Genomic DNA, 13184 nt, shown 5'->3' on the forward strand with positions numbered 1-13184 from the left:
CTTCACCATCTGCCAAGGGAATTAATCCCACTAGCTCAGTACCTTTGGAAAAAGATTAAGATGATGCTTCCTTCTGGGGAAGATGTGAGAGTGACCTTAAGCCAGCTGTAGTAAACTTTCAAGAAGGAACATCTGCAAGCCCTATCTCCATTGGGATGGGCTGAAGTAACTGGCACTATTAGGACCTAATTTTTCTTGTCCTGGTAGGAAAACGGTAGAATTTTACTCTCAAGTAAAGCTTAGAAGTCTCATCTGTGACATACATTATGGAATATCAGAAAGAGGACACACGCAATTGCCTACACCATCCCTCCCAAAAGGAGACGGCTGGCAAGGGCAACACTTTCCAGCAGTACTTTCCTACAGAAGAGAATCAGTAGAAAAAAAACCCCACAACACATAACAAAAACCAACCAAACAAAAAAAAAACAAACCACGAAAGCAAAAGGAGATAAGTGTTTTTTTAGAAAGCAAATTGTTCAGTTCTGAGGGAATCAATTTTACCACACTAATGTAAGAAGGGGATTTGGGGATCTTCCAGGCTGAAAAACGTAAGCTTTTGGCATTTTTCCTGCAATTCTTTTTAAAAATAACATTAAGAAATCCATGCTTCCTGGCTCCTAGCTGTTCCTAAAAAGATATTACACCACTACTGTACCTTCTGCAAATGGAGATAATTGCTGACCGAGTGAGACTAATACAATTATGAGGTATTTTAGACTCTTTGGTATTGCACAGACTTTCACTGTACTAGACAGTATGTAAACTTATGAAACAAATAGACAATCAGGTTAGTTGAGAAACAGGTCAACTTTGAAATGCTTAGTGAAGGGCTCCACTGCCAGCCTGAAATAGCCATGAGATTCCCAGATTTTTACCTTCTTGCCCCCAATGTATCCTCCAGCAGCTCCAAAGCTTTTGGTGAATGTTCCCATCATAACATCGACATCTTCAGGGCTGAGTCCAAAATACTCCACTACACCCCGGCCACTGGGACCCAGGGCACCTATACTATGAGCCTCATCAAGGTACAGATAGGATTTGTACTTCTTCTTAAGGGCAATCACTTCAGGCAAACGGACTATGGATCCCTCCATACTGTTGAGAAATAGAAATTCAGTGTAAGTTTATTTAATAGTTGGGGCCTCTTCACAGAGCCTCAAATCACTAAGCTTTCTTTTCTTCACTCTTTCAGTCATTATGAACACACAAAATGTAGAAACGTGGGGTTCTGTGGAGAGATGACAGATAACTCCACAGAGCACCTGGGGCCCATATCTCTACTTTTCTACCTGTTTAACATCCCTGGGGATGCTGATATATGGACTAAATAGGAGCAGCAATTGAGACAATTTTATAATTTAATTATCTCATTTTTACTTCCACCCTAATGTCAGTATTTTGATCTGACATTTACTTACCTGTTATTTTAAGTTTAAGAACTGACTAGGCTCTCATGACTAGCATCCCAAAACACCCCATTTTGTGCTGAAAGTCACCGATTGAAATGCCTAACACAACTAAGCCTCCTACATGCTCCTATCCACTCTCAGCAAAAACATTCCATTTGTGCCATTCCATTCACACTAGCATCATCTAGTGAGCACAGAAATAATGGAATAGACAAGCAATTAAAGACCTCAGCTCTGATGTAAATAATCTGCTTATATTAATTGATTTCTAAAATCTAATCAGGATGTGGGAAGCACTGTGATAACACCAGGTGCAGATATAGTATTAGCAACAGGAAGTCCAGGAGGTCAGATACACATAACTCAGTTTATTTTGCAGATGAGATTAATGAAGTAACTATGAAGCAACAATATTCAGTTTGATTTGGCAGAGGAACCCAAACAGTAAGCAGCTAGATCTCATGTGGAGGGTCTTAGGAATATAAAGAATAGTTTGTACCTGTATATTCCTTCCACCAAGATAAGAATTTTTTTCCAGGGCCTCCGTGTACGAGGTTGCCCATGCACAATAGCATCTTTGAGCAGCTTCTCCAGGCTTTGCATATCTGCACCAGAAATTACTGTTAAACAGTACCAAAACAGCTACTAGCTTGACCTTTGACATGACTAAAGACAGCAATACTCCAGAAATGCACCAATTGCTCCAGTGTGGAGGACAGACCATACATAAATCAGTAAGCATGGGCTTTATCTAGCTGTGAGCCCACAGATGAGATTAAAGGGAATGGGTGACTGTATGAAATCTGAGGAATAATTTCATCATCTTAAACAAAAAGCACAAGTTAGAGCATTATGCAGAAAGAGAAGGAAAAAAAAAAAAGAAAAATAAAAATAGAAAGTTATCTCCTTGAGAGGAAAAGATAAAGCAATTTAGGTACTAAGTGTGCCCTTGTGGATAGAAATTACTCAAAAAAGAACATGGAAGCTCAAGGATAATTAACTAAAAGATAAGATAGACCAAGTGCAGGACAAGAAGGGGCACAAGTGTACTTTTTTATTACTTTGTTTAAAATTGAAGGGACTGGATGTGTGGACCCAAAACCAAAAACAGAAAAGGAAGAAAAAAGAACCACCAGTGTAGGAAAGTGGTCATATCAGAAACTAGACAGATGAAGCTGTCAGTGGCAATGTATTCTGAAACCTTACTAGCTTTGGCTACAAACACTTGACCTGATCCTAGGAGACCTAACTAATGTGAGCAAATAAATACACATGAAATCAGTCCTGAAAAAAACTGAGGAAAGGACAGGAGAGAGGAGTAACCAAACTGTAAAAGCTAGAGTGCTGAGCAAGAGACCAATATAAATTCTCAGGCATGAAAAAGAGCACAAATAATCACGAAACGAGGACTGGTAGGATAGGGCAGTTGTAGCAGCAAGAGGAGCTTATGACCTAAAACTAGTGCAGAACTTACACAGCAAAATGGGTCAGTTAAGAGACTGTTAAAAGACAGTTAGTGTTAAGAAACAAAGATGAAACAGTCAGCAGTGGAGTCCCTGCATCACATTTCTCAAGGAAGGAAGAACAAGTTACTAAGTGCAGTTAGGGAGAACGATGGAATATCTCTGCTCTGATATCTCAAGAAAGAGGGAAAGACTGGGAACTAGGTCTGACCTTAACAAAGAGGACAAACTGCAGAATGAGAAAGAAAAAAAGAAAACATTGAAAAAGGATGTTAAGGGGGGATTTTTCTTTTTTTCCCCATAATTTTTAAAAAGCATAATATGAATGAATCCATTAATCAGAAACGTGAAGTTAACTAAGGCAGCACAGAGTATAACAAGAGTAGGACTGAACACATACATAAGTATTAACTGAACATCATCTTGACAGGTCAAAATCATTGCTTGCATTTAGCCTTCTGATTCAAATCTACTACTTCATTCTCTTTCAGAGATCCCCATCATATAAAAGTACCCCTACTATCTCACCATTGCTCGTTTGTACCACATTCCCACAGATGACCTATTCTCCTGCATCGTACCAGAACTTCTACATCCCTCACCTCATCCCCAGAACTATTTGTTTGTCGTTGTTCTCTGAAATTGGATGCAATGTTCAGAAATGTATCTATACAAATGCAGAAGCTGAATGCAAAGCTTTTTTTATCTTGCCCAGCAATCAAGATTTATGAAGAATTAAGAAAAAAATAATCTCTGAATGTTTCTGCAAGGTCTACACTACTGCAAAGAAAATTATTCAAATGATAGAGAACAAGAAAGAGGTAACACAAAAGAAACACTAAGCACAGCAGAGGAACCACTACCAAGTAGGACAAAGAAAGGAAAATAATTGCAGCCACCCAAGCCTTACTGTCACCACCACACACTTCAAAGAGAGAAAGTGTTGTCATGATCTCAGAGATTGAGACTGTAAAGAAAATTAGGAGTGGCTGAAGAATGAATGTATGGCATTACTAATCAAGGACAACCAGGTAACTCTTCCACTGATAGTAAAGGAAGGAAACCCTAGGTATTTTTCACCTGGAAGGTATTCCAAATACCTCCTCTGGAGGAAGCTGAAACTAGAAAAGTGAAAATTCTGTGTATTTTGGAAACAAACGCCTAAAGCAAGTAACTCAGTTAAATTAATCTATGCTTCACATCCCAAAGATTCATTTTGCACTACATTGTACCAATGTATGATTGTCTAATTTAGCTAGGATATCTGCATCCATAAGCTTTTGTGTCTGTAGGATCATGTCAACACCTGGTCCAAAACCAAAACTTTCTTATCCCCCAAACTGTAAGCTGGAACACTGCAAGACTGCACTATGTGACACTGACTGTTAGAATAGTCTAGCTGTGCTGAGCTGTCCAAGTAGCAAGAAGCAATGTTGTAACACTAGTGCACCTTGACTTGCCAAAGGGCAGCATGTCCCTCTTCAGAAGCCAGAACAGTTTCAGGATAAAAATATTCTCGGTTAAGACTGAACATATAAAATAATATCCAATTCAGGATGATTACATTCTCAGCAGCAGCAGTCTTCTGACCTCTTGGGTAACCAGCAATTGATTTCCTTGCATGAAATTGGATTTCCAACTACTAGAAGACAGAAGAGATTGTATCTAATCTATTGCATCTGCAGAAAGGCAGAGCCCACCATCTGATACTTACTGTTGTGCTTAAAGATTCGAATAGTTGCTCCTGACAGTCTTGCTCCAAGCACTAGTGATGCATGATTCAGTTCATCGCTCAAAATGAGACAGCCCTGAATTAGAAGGGGAAAGAGGAAGATATTGAAAAGGTTATGTTTCACAGCCAAGCATATAATACCTTTCAGCTCTGAACTGCTTAGAGATCATATAAGAAAAAAAATAATAAATTCCAACATAAATGCAGCTACTCCAGGCACAACTTGCTACGAAACAACTTGCAGCCTCAGTATGGCAAATAAAAATACACAACTGGTGTTAACAGAAAAGAATCACTGAAGTTTCACTTCTCCCAGAAGTCCTGCAGCTGAATCTGCCTGAATAGATCTCTTGATGCTGATCCACACTCACCCTCCTATACAGTCAGGAAAAACAGAGCAGAGCAGCCTGCTGTTGTTCACTCAGAAAGTCTGAGTTTCTGCTAGGAAACAGGCCACCAAAGTCCTAGGCAATAGACCTTATCAAAGTTGCACTATTCCATATGTTAGGAGATAGCCACTGACTAAATCCATGTGCGGTTAGTGGTAGCAAAGGGACTAATTTTCTTTAATGAACAGAAATATTAAGTGCTTTTTAGATGAAGGGTAACATATAAGAGACAGAAGTGAAAAACAAAACTGCAGAGTGAAATTTAGAAGTTTTCTGAAGTCATTAAACATTACATTGAATTTGTTTGCTTTTTCAAAACAGGGAAGATCTATCCTTGGACAAGTATCAAAACAGGATATGTCTGATGAGAGCAGCAACTACTGCAGATCAACAGCTCATCTACTGGACATTCAATCACAGTGTTATCGGTATGGACTACAGGAATGCATATTGGGGGATTAGTCTGTAAGACAGTAATAATATTTATAAATAACCTTGACCCACTAATTACTATGCAAATCTGCTGCAACTCTAGAAGTGATTTTCTCAAGTTAAAAATCCAGAAAGCATGTCAAGATGCTGATGATTTGACTCTGAATATATGCTCACCCTATATTTCTCTATTAACAACTGGTGGAGGGAAGAGTCAAGAATGTTTCTTCTTTACAATGAGAGTTCCTAGAAGGAACTGTGAAAAGCACTGCCTACAGTTACACAAGGAGGTACGACAGGCAGTAGAGTATTTTCTCTACAATAAAGGAAACATTGCACTAGAACTGCAATTTACCTATTACCTATTTACCTAGTATTTCTATACTCTACCTCCTGGGAAAGTTCAAGACTGGTTTTCCCCCAAAACTGCACCAAATTTTAGGTGCTGGCACAAGGATTCATACTGCATATTTCAGTGTCTTTGTCATAAAGAGCATGGAAATCTGCAACAAGCATTTGCTCTTTGGAACCACTGTACCAAACAAGGAGTATGTACTATGCCAGAAGTCATAGCTGTTAAGCAGTACTGTATTAAAAACTGGATATAATAATCCAGTACTAGTATGCTTCTGAAATGGTAGGAAGTAGGGAAAGTGATAGATTTAAAGAAGAGGAAGGAGAGATGTATAGCCTAGAAGAAGCTTCTCCATAAAAACAAGTATGAGCTTTTGGTAAAGAAAGATTTAACAAATCATTGAGCAGCCTCTTTTTACTCCCCTGTAACAGAAGGGAACATTCAGTTAGACAAAATAAATGAATTTAAAATTGAAGAGGAATTAAAGAATCTAGTATTGCCTGCCACTAGAGAGAGGGCAAAGGATCAAAGAAGCCATTGGTACAGTACAGCAATCACTGATGATTATGTGTAAAACTGAGTGCTGCTGCTACAACACAAGATTTCAGCTACATTTAGCAGCAACCTTGCATTTGAGAGAGTATCCAGAAAACTAACACTACCAATATCAAGAAAAACATGTCAGTGAAGATCAGACTTACCAACACATCCAACAAGGCAAACACGGAAACCAAAGTGAATGCCACATTTTACCACAAAGTGCTGCATATGTAAATTGGGTAGTTTAGTCCTGAGCCCTTAATTTTCCATTTTACACATGGAAATTAACTTGTTTTCTTACAACCAAAAAGAGATCCTTCAAGCACTGTTGCTCCAACTGCATTATCTAGCCCCTGTCAGTCCAGAGCCATGATGAAAAGCGGTGCTAAAGGTAGCACAGAATGCTGTTGCTATCTAGTTACAGTAACTGCATCAATGACACTTCTCCAAAACAGGCAAGTTTCAGAGTCCAGCTTAGCCTCAAAAGGTCTAACAACTTCTGACTAGGTAATCTTCAAAGCTCACATTATCTGTGCTCTAGACTCAGCATACTTGGCAGTGACTGTACCAAGCAGCCAACAACTTGTCTGTCAACAGTAGGTCTCTCCTACTGAAAACTGCCAGGTGCAGAAAGACCTGTTTTTAGTGATGCTTCAACAGTGCCAAAATAAAACTTTACACGTGCACCAACTACACTTGTTTTCAGCATCTATTTAGTAGAAGCTGCTGTTAACAAGGCATAGTGAATAAAGTTAAACTAGGTAATGCTGATGAAACTCTTTAATTCCTTTTGCTGACCAATGCTAATCAAATTATGGGGTAGAGCTGAATCCTAGGATAGTCAAGTTATATTTGTTGCTATTAAAAGAAGATGCAGCAGCAACCAACATAAACCAAGTGGATGCCACAGAGCAAAACTGAACAGGTTGTCCAGTATTATATATACACAAGTCACTTTATTGCACTGGTTTGTGTTTTTTAGCTAATTAAGTTGCAATAGAGGTGCCCAGATAGGATGTAAATAATAATTGGCTTTAAATCATATCACTGACTGTCAAAGAAAATCCTCCTGGCCAAAGGCAGGTGCCACTACTGGTTATATTTGTCAAAACTCAAAAAATGTTCCAAGCAGCTTTGCACCTGAAAATGTATGTAGGACATACAGAGAGACAGAAACAGTAGTGTAAAACAAACAACAAAAACAACCCCCCAAAAAAAAGAGAGAGCAAGCACAAGAGTTTAAACAAGCATAAGAGTCTCTGGGCTTTACTGAGGACTCTATCAAATCACTGCCAAACACACTGTGCACACAGCCAGTGGTGTACTGGGTGATGCCAGAATTCAGGATTTATGCAAGTCTTTTGTAGACAATGAAGAAAGCAAAAGTGCAGAGAAGCAAGTTCAGGCAGCCAAAAATTTAGTGAACATTCGGAACTGTGAAATGGTTCACTTGACAAGAACTCTTTCCTTCAGAAGTGAGCATTCACCTGAGTACAAAGGCAATTCTAGTGTTATGAGGCCAGAAGCTTTTTACTAAAGTGCACAAAAACTAAGTATGCTCATGACTAACACAGTACAGACTATTTATTTATGAAAAGAGTTGGTTTAGTAAGTGTGCATGAAAACAGGTATGCTGCATGCCTTGGAATTTACTGTTCAGATTTTCTCAATGTTTGTAAAAACTGCTAAAAGTTCAAACATGAAAACGAATAAGCTGAGCAAGGTGTCACAAGGGTATTCACATAAGGTATTAAAAAGACACAGTGGGATCCACATACACAAAAAAAAGTAACTTTGCAGTAATGGGAAATTTGCACTGAGTTGCATCAGACGAAAGAGTCTGCTTCAATGTATCTGACTGTGTGTTCTGAATCCAAAAGGTTGCACAAAAATCCTTTATAATTTTTCTGTTGAAGAGAGAACTGGGGAGATGAGGGAAGACAAAGAACAGAGAAATGCAAGTAAAAGATATGTCAGGAGTAACATACATTTTTCAAAATCATAGCATAGCAGAGACCTTTGACTCCAGAAAGACTAGATTTGAAGCACTGAATTTCTCTCTGCCATCAGACTAAAAAATGTCTTTCATTATGGAAAGCATCTGATATTTAAAAATTAACAGACCAAGAAGCATTACATAGACAGCTCTACTTCATAGTTACAAATAAAACAGCACATGGGAAGACACTACAGCTAGTCAAAAAGAGATTCACCAAGAAGAAAAGTTGCTCGGAAGAACAAAGCAGCAATTTTATAATCTGTAGATATCACAGGTGGAAGAATTTACAAAGTGATCTCAGGAACTGAAAAAATAAATAAAAGGAATGAAGTGAAAATGGTTCAATACAAAGAATTCCAATAGGCTAGTACTATTAGGCTAACAGTGAATCATTTTCAAAAAGAGGAAACGGTTCTGATACTTGCACTATTTTCCTCTAAGCAGGAGCTAAGAGAACATATATTTTGCATCAGAAGATGCAAACTAAGAGCTCTGTTCCATTTCATTTTCCATTAACTAAACAAGCTATAGTTTTAGATATAGGACACTTGGGCTGTATTGTGTACTGTTTTACAGGGCACACAGTAGACATCTGTCTTTGCATTTGACCTTGTTTTTCTCAAATAACTCTTCCCCTAGGATTTTGCTCCCTCAAAGGAAGGATTTTTCAGCTTTTGCTCAGAGATAATAAATTCTGTATGTATCAACATGCAGTTTAGCTTACTTGTGTCTCACTGACACAGTCACTTCTTAGTGTCTAAAGAGCATTAAAATGCCTTTAGCAAATCAGCCTGTTAATCAGCCAGCATTTCAAACACTGATGAGCAAGCTGAGGAAGCAAGCCTTAACATTCTAAGCTCTCTCACAGAAAGATAACATCTGGACTGCTACTCCTACATGGATGCTGTTTCCCAAAAAGATTTTTGCAAAGGTTAGAGATGCATACTGTGAACTACAGTTTCCACACAGAATATCTGTAGGGATTGTCACTGAAGAAAAACAAAACCAAACAAGTAGCTTTTAGAAAACCCAACCAGCAGAATCCTTGTTAGATGAGCTTTTGCCAGAGACTTAAGTCATACCTTGCCAACTAAAGCAGGAATGTTCATAGAGTTGGTTGCAAATCCCATTCCATATGCCATTGCAGATTCCACACCTAGGAACCTGGCAACTAGCTTTTCCAGCTCCTCATGTTTGTCCAAGTTTCCTGCACATAAAACAAATGAGAAATTCAGAGTGAGAAAAAGTTTTCAATAACTGCCTCCACCAACCAAGGCTGCTCCTTATTTAAAGGCTGATAAGAGAACACTGAAAAAAAAACAGATACGAAAACATAAGTGAGCCAATTGCTGTGTTATGTGAACTAGAACCAGCAAGTATATTTGTCTTCACTAAAGTAAAATCTTCTTTATTGAAAAGTCTCAATTTCAAAAGCTGGTACAAGTAATGTTTCTAAGACCTGTCAACAGATTGCAGACCTTGAATCATACATTTGGGGAACATCCCATCTTGCTCTGACTTACCCATCTCCTGCCTAGTGCTACACACCCCAGCACCATACTGGGACAGAACTGTGGCTGCTGCTTCTTGGCAAGTTCCAGCATTCTGTGCAAATCCAAGGTAGTTGTAGGAACCCATATTAATAACGTCCTTTATCACTCTCCCTGTGTACCTGTGTTTTAAAAACACAAGTTAGAACACCCACAACTAATAAAAAAATAACTACACCAAAAGATTCTTATTCCAGCTTCCTAGAATATACATTGAAATGCTAAAAATCAGAAAAAACAACCCTTAAATCTTTTCAGTACTGCCCCTCATAATCAAACAGAAACAATGAAGTGAAAAAGACACTTTCCCTATCTTACGGTCTCAAATTAATTCCCAGAAGAGTTTACACTAAAAGGTAAATTTGCTACCGTATCTAAAATTGCTTAAGCCTTCTCAAACTGTTTGTTGTTTTTCTGATACATGCCCCCTCCATCCCACAAACATAAAACTTCCTTTTCAATTACAAAATAAGATCGCTAATTAAATTGGCAGCCCCTCAAGCAGGACGTCCTCTAACCACAGAAAGGAAACACATCTGGCACCGCTCTGCTAACAAATACGTGGACAAAGAGATTAAGGAGAAGATTAGTGGAAAAAAGTTTTAATTATTTTTTCTTTGAAAGCCAAAGAGACATGACCAGTTTCACCAGTTTGTGCTGCAAACCTCTTCACATCAACCTTGTGATATGTCCTATCCAATTTATAAAACTCTGCCCTGACATTTCTGATTTTGTTTCTACAGACTATTTGAGTTCTGACTCAAAACAATCATGTTCGATTCTGTTTCACGCAGCAACATTTACTTCAAGTCTCAAGACCGATTCTAAATCAACACAGAGTCATAAATAACAGTGCAATCCAAAGTATGGACTCACGTGAATGTCCAGTTATAGTCATGGGAAACTCTCTCCATCATGTCCACTTTTGCCCCTGGCACACTGCAGATTGGACGGTTCCAGCTGTCCCGAATGCGCATGTAGAGGTTTCTGTTGTAGAAATTTTCAAAGTCCTGATACAATGGGACAAAGTCCTGAAACACATCAAATGCACTCCAAGTAAAAGGAAAATACATATTACAGCAAACTAGGAATAAGAGAAAAAAGTGGTTTCTGTTATTTTGGTGTAATTTATAAATAAATTTTTAAAAAATAAAAATCAAGAAAACTTAAGAAAAAGTTAAGAATTACTCATCACAAGCCACAAAACCAATTCCATCTGAAGGAGTTTTAATCCTGGAAATCTGTATCAGTGCAAAATTATTTGAAGGTGAGACAGCAGCAAAACTGAAGAGATGCATCTGCCAGTGCAAAAATGATCTGCTTGATGTTATTTCCAAACTTTCTTAACCTGCACATCTACCATGCCCCCAAGATTTCCTCAACAGTAGGTGCTTACTTGTATTATAACTTAAGTAGCTCAAATAATCTAAAAGCCGTCAACAACTAGAAAGAACAGTCATGGCATTAGGTCACATTTCAAGTTAGAAAGCCTCAAAGAATTCCCAACATATAGGAGAGGGAGTGCAGAAAGCAATGCAGAAACTGAACTGGGAGCTCCTAATGACATAATGAGGTCTTGTCCTCTGAACTTAAATGAGACTTGGAACACCTTGGCGCTTTCCAGCTCTTGCTGGGTAGCTGAGGACAGCATTTCTCTCGAAACATGGAGTATCCCTTCGTGAAATGCATGGGCACATAATCTATCAGAGATTTGTGTTTAACCTTCAGAGTTAAGCAGAGCGAGGGAGTGTGCAATTGCTTTTTGACATCCGACAGGATGCACTGTTCTACTGACTACACAAAGAATTTGAAAACTGAGGTACTCTGCCATATTTTATTCTATACATAAGAAACACATTTAGTATAGCAGCACTAGCATTATTATAGAGGCTACCATTCAAACATGCCACAATTTTTTGTTCTGAATCCAAGCTAGTAAGCTACATTATGATATCTCTCTTCTGCACAGCTAATTGGCACTTAAGTCCCACAGGATTTCTTTACATGAGCATTTCCTGAATTCTAGCTTCCCTTCCAATGTTTTTCAGGAAAAGTAAGTGACTGTCTTGAATGGATAACACACAAGAACATCAAACTAACTGTGACAGCAAGGACATGTGAGCACTCAAGGACACCTTTTTCTGGCCTGCTTAAAATGTTCCAAAGTAATGAGATTTCCTTATTACTATTTTATTAAAAGGAAGTCTGACACTCAGTAGTGTTAAGAATGCATAATTCATTTGCTATTGTCAAAAAAAAAAGAAGTCTTTCATTAATCTACAAAAGGACAATGAAGAATTTATGACAAAGCTAAGAGCCAGTATAGCATTCCTTCCTGTTTTTCACAAGAGAAATGCAAACGTGGTGAGCAGCATTTTATTTTTGGTGACAGGATAAGCAAGACAGAGTATCTCTGACCAAGTATTATGGGGCTTGATATCTGTATCACTGAAGCAACACTGGGAGCATTTATGCCAGCTTTTTAATACCAAGTCAAACAAATGACACTGACAGGGTTTTACTTACAATGCTCAACTTCAGGAAGAGTACTTTTTTCTTTACCTTCCTATTTTAATTATTTAACAACTTGGTCCTTTCAGTCTGGAGTAAAGGAACCATCTAGGTCCACCCCTTTGCATTCCTCTAACAGAAGCTGGATAGGAGAGATGGAACCCAAAAATGCAACTTCTAAACAGACATGGTTGCACCTAAGCCTCCCTCTGATTTGTCTATGCGTACTGACATACCAAAAAGGCACAAAGATATTAATTATAATAAATTCAACTGTGGAAAAAACACAACAAAATTAGCCAGTGATCACTCCTCCAGAGAATCACAACTATGCTCTTTCACAGGAAAGACAGACAATGGGAACAAGATTTCTGTGAGCTTAGACTCATGCAAGGGCAATTACTTCTTATATGTTCCTCTGCTTATAGTTCTGCATTAATTCATATGACAGGTCTTATCTGAAGGCTGTTTATCAAGAGAGGTTAAAAAGGGTAGTAGGTAACATAATACAAAGCTGTAATCCCCTAGAAAATAATTAATTTTCTTCAGTTTTCACAGCTCTGTTCTTCCTTGGCTTCAGTGTCTCATGTTGTTCCAGCCAGAAAGTGGGTTTCAAGGCTGAATCACTAACAAACTGGTCACTTAGAACAGAGAAAAACATGCTGGTATTGACAAATGCATTTGAGAACTTCCTTCATATATGAAAAGTTACATAGTTACTGTATTACATAGTGGTGATGTGTATCAATACAGTGAGAAGATCCCGATTCATGACACAAAATCAAGATAATTATCTCTAAG

General features: G+C 38.2%; 1 protein-coding gene across 2 annotated transcripts in view; it reads right to left on the bottom strand.

The window, feature by feature from the left end:
• Positions 1 to 13184, bottom strand: part of SPTLC2 (serine palmitoyltransferase long chain base subunit 2) — an 82649-nt gene that overhangs the window by 49814 nt on the left and 19651 nt on the right. For both annotated transcript variants that reach the window (XM_051620889.1, XM_051620890.1), the window contains exons 3-8: positions 10749 to 10903; positions 9846 to 9994; positions 9405 to 9529; positions 4590 to 4683; positions 1912 to 2017; positions 879 to 1098 (exon numbers count right to left, since the gene is read on the bottom strand). In XM_051620889.1, coding sequence (XP_051476849.1) covers positions 879 to 1098; positions 1912 to 2017; positions 4590 to 4683; positions 9405 to 9529; positions 9846 to 9994; positions 10749 to 10903 — 849 coding nt within the window. The remainder of the gene's footprint in view (positions 1 to 878; positions 1099 to 1911; positions 2018 to 4589; positions 4684 to 9404; positions 9530 to 9845; positions 9995 to 10748; positions 10904 to 13184) is intronic.

Source organism: Apus apus, chromosome 5 (genome assembly GCF_020740795.1).
Source record: "Apus apus isolate bApuApu2 chromosome 5, bApuApu2.pri.cur, whole genome shotgun sequence".
In the NCBI taxonomy this organism is placed as follows: domain Eukaryota; kingdom Metazoa; phylum Chordata; class Aves; order Apodiformes; family Apodidae; genus Apus; species Apus apus.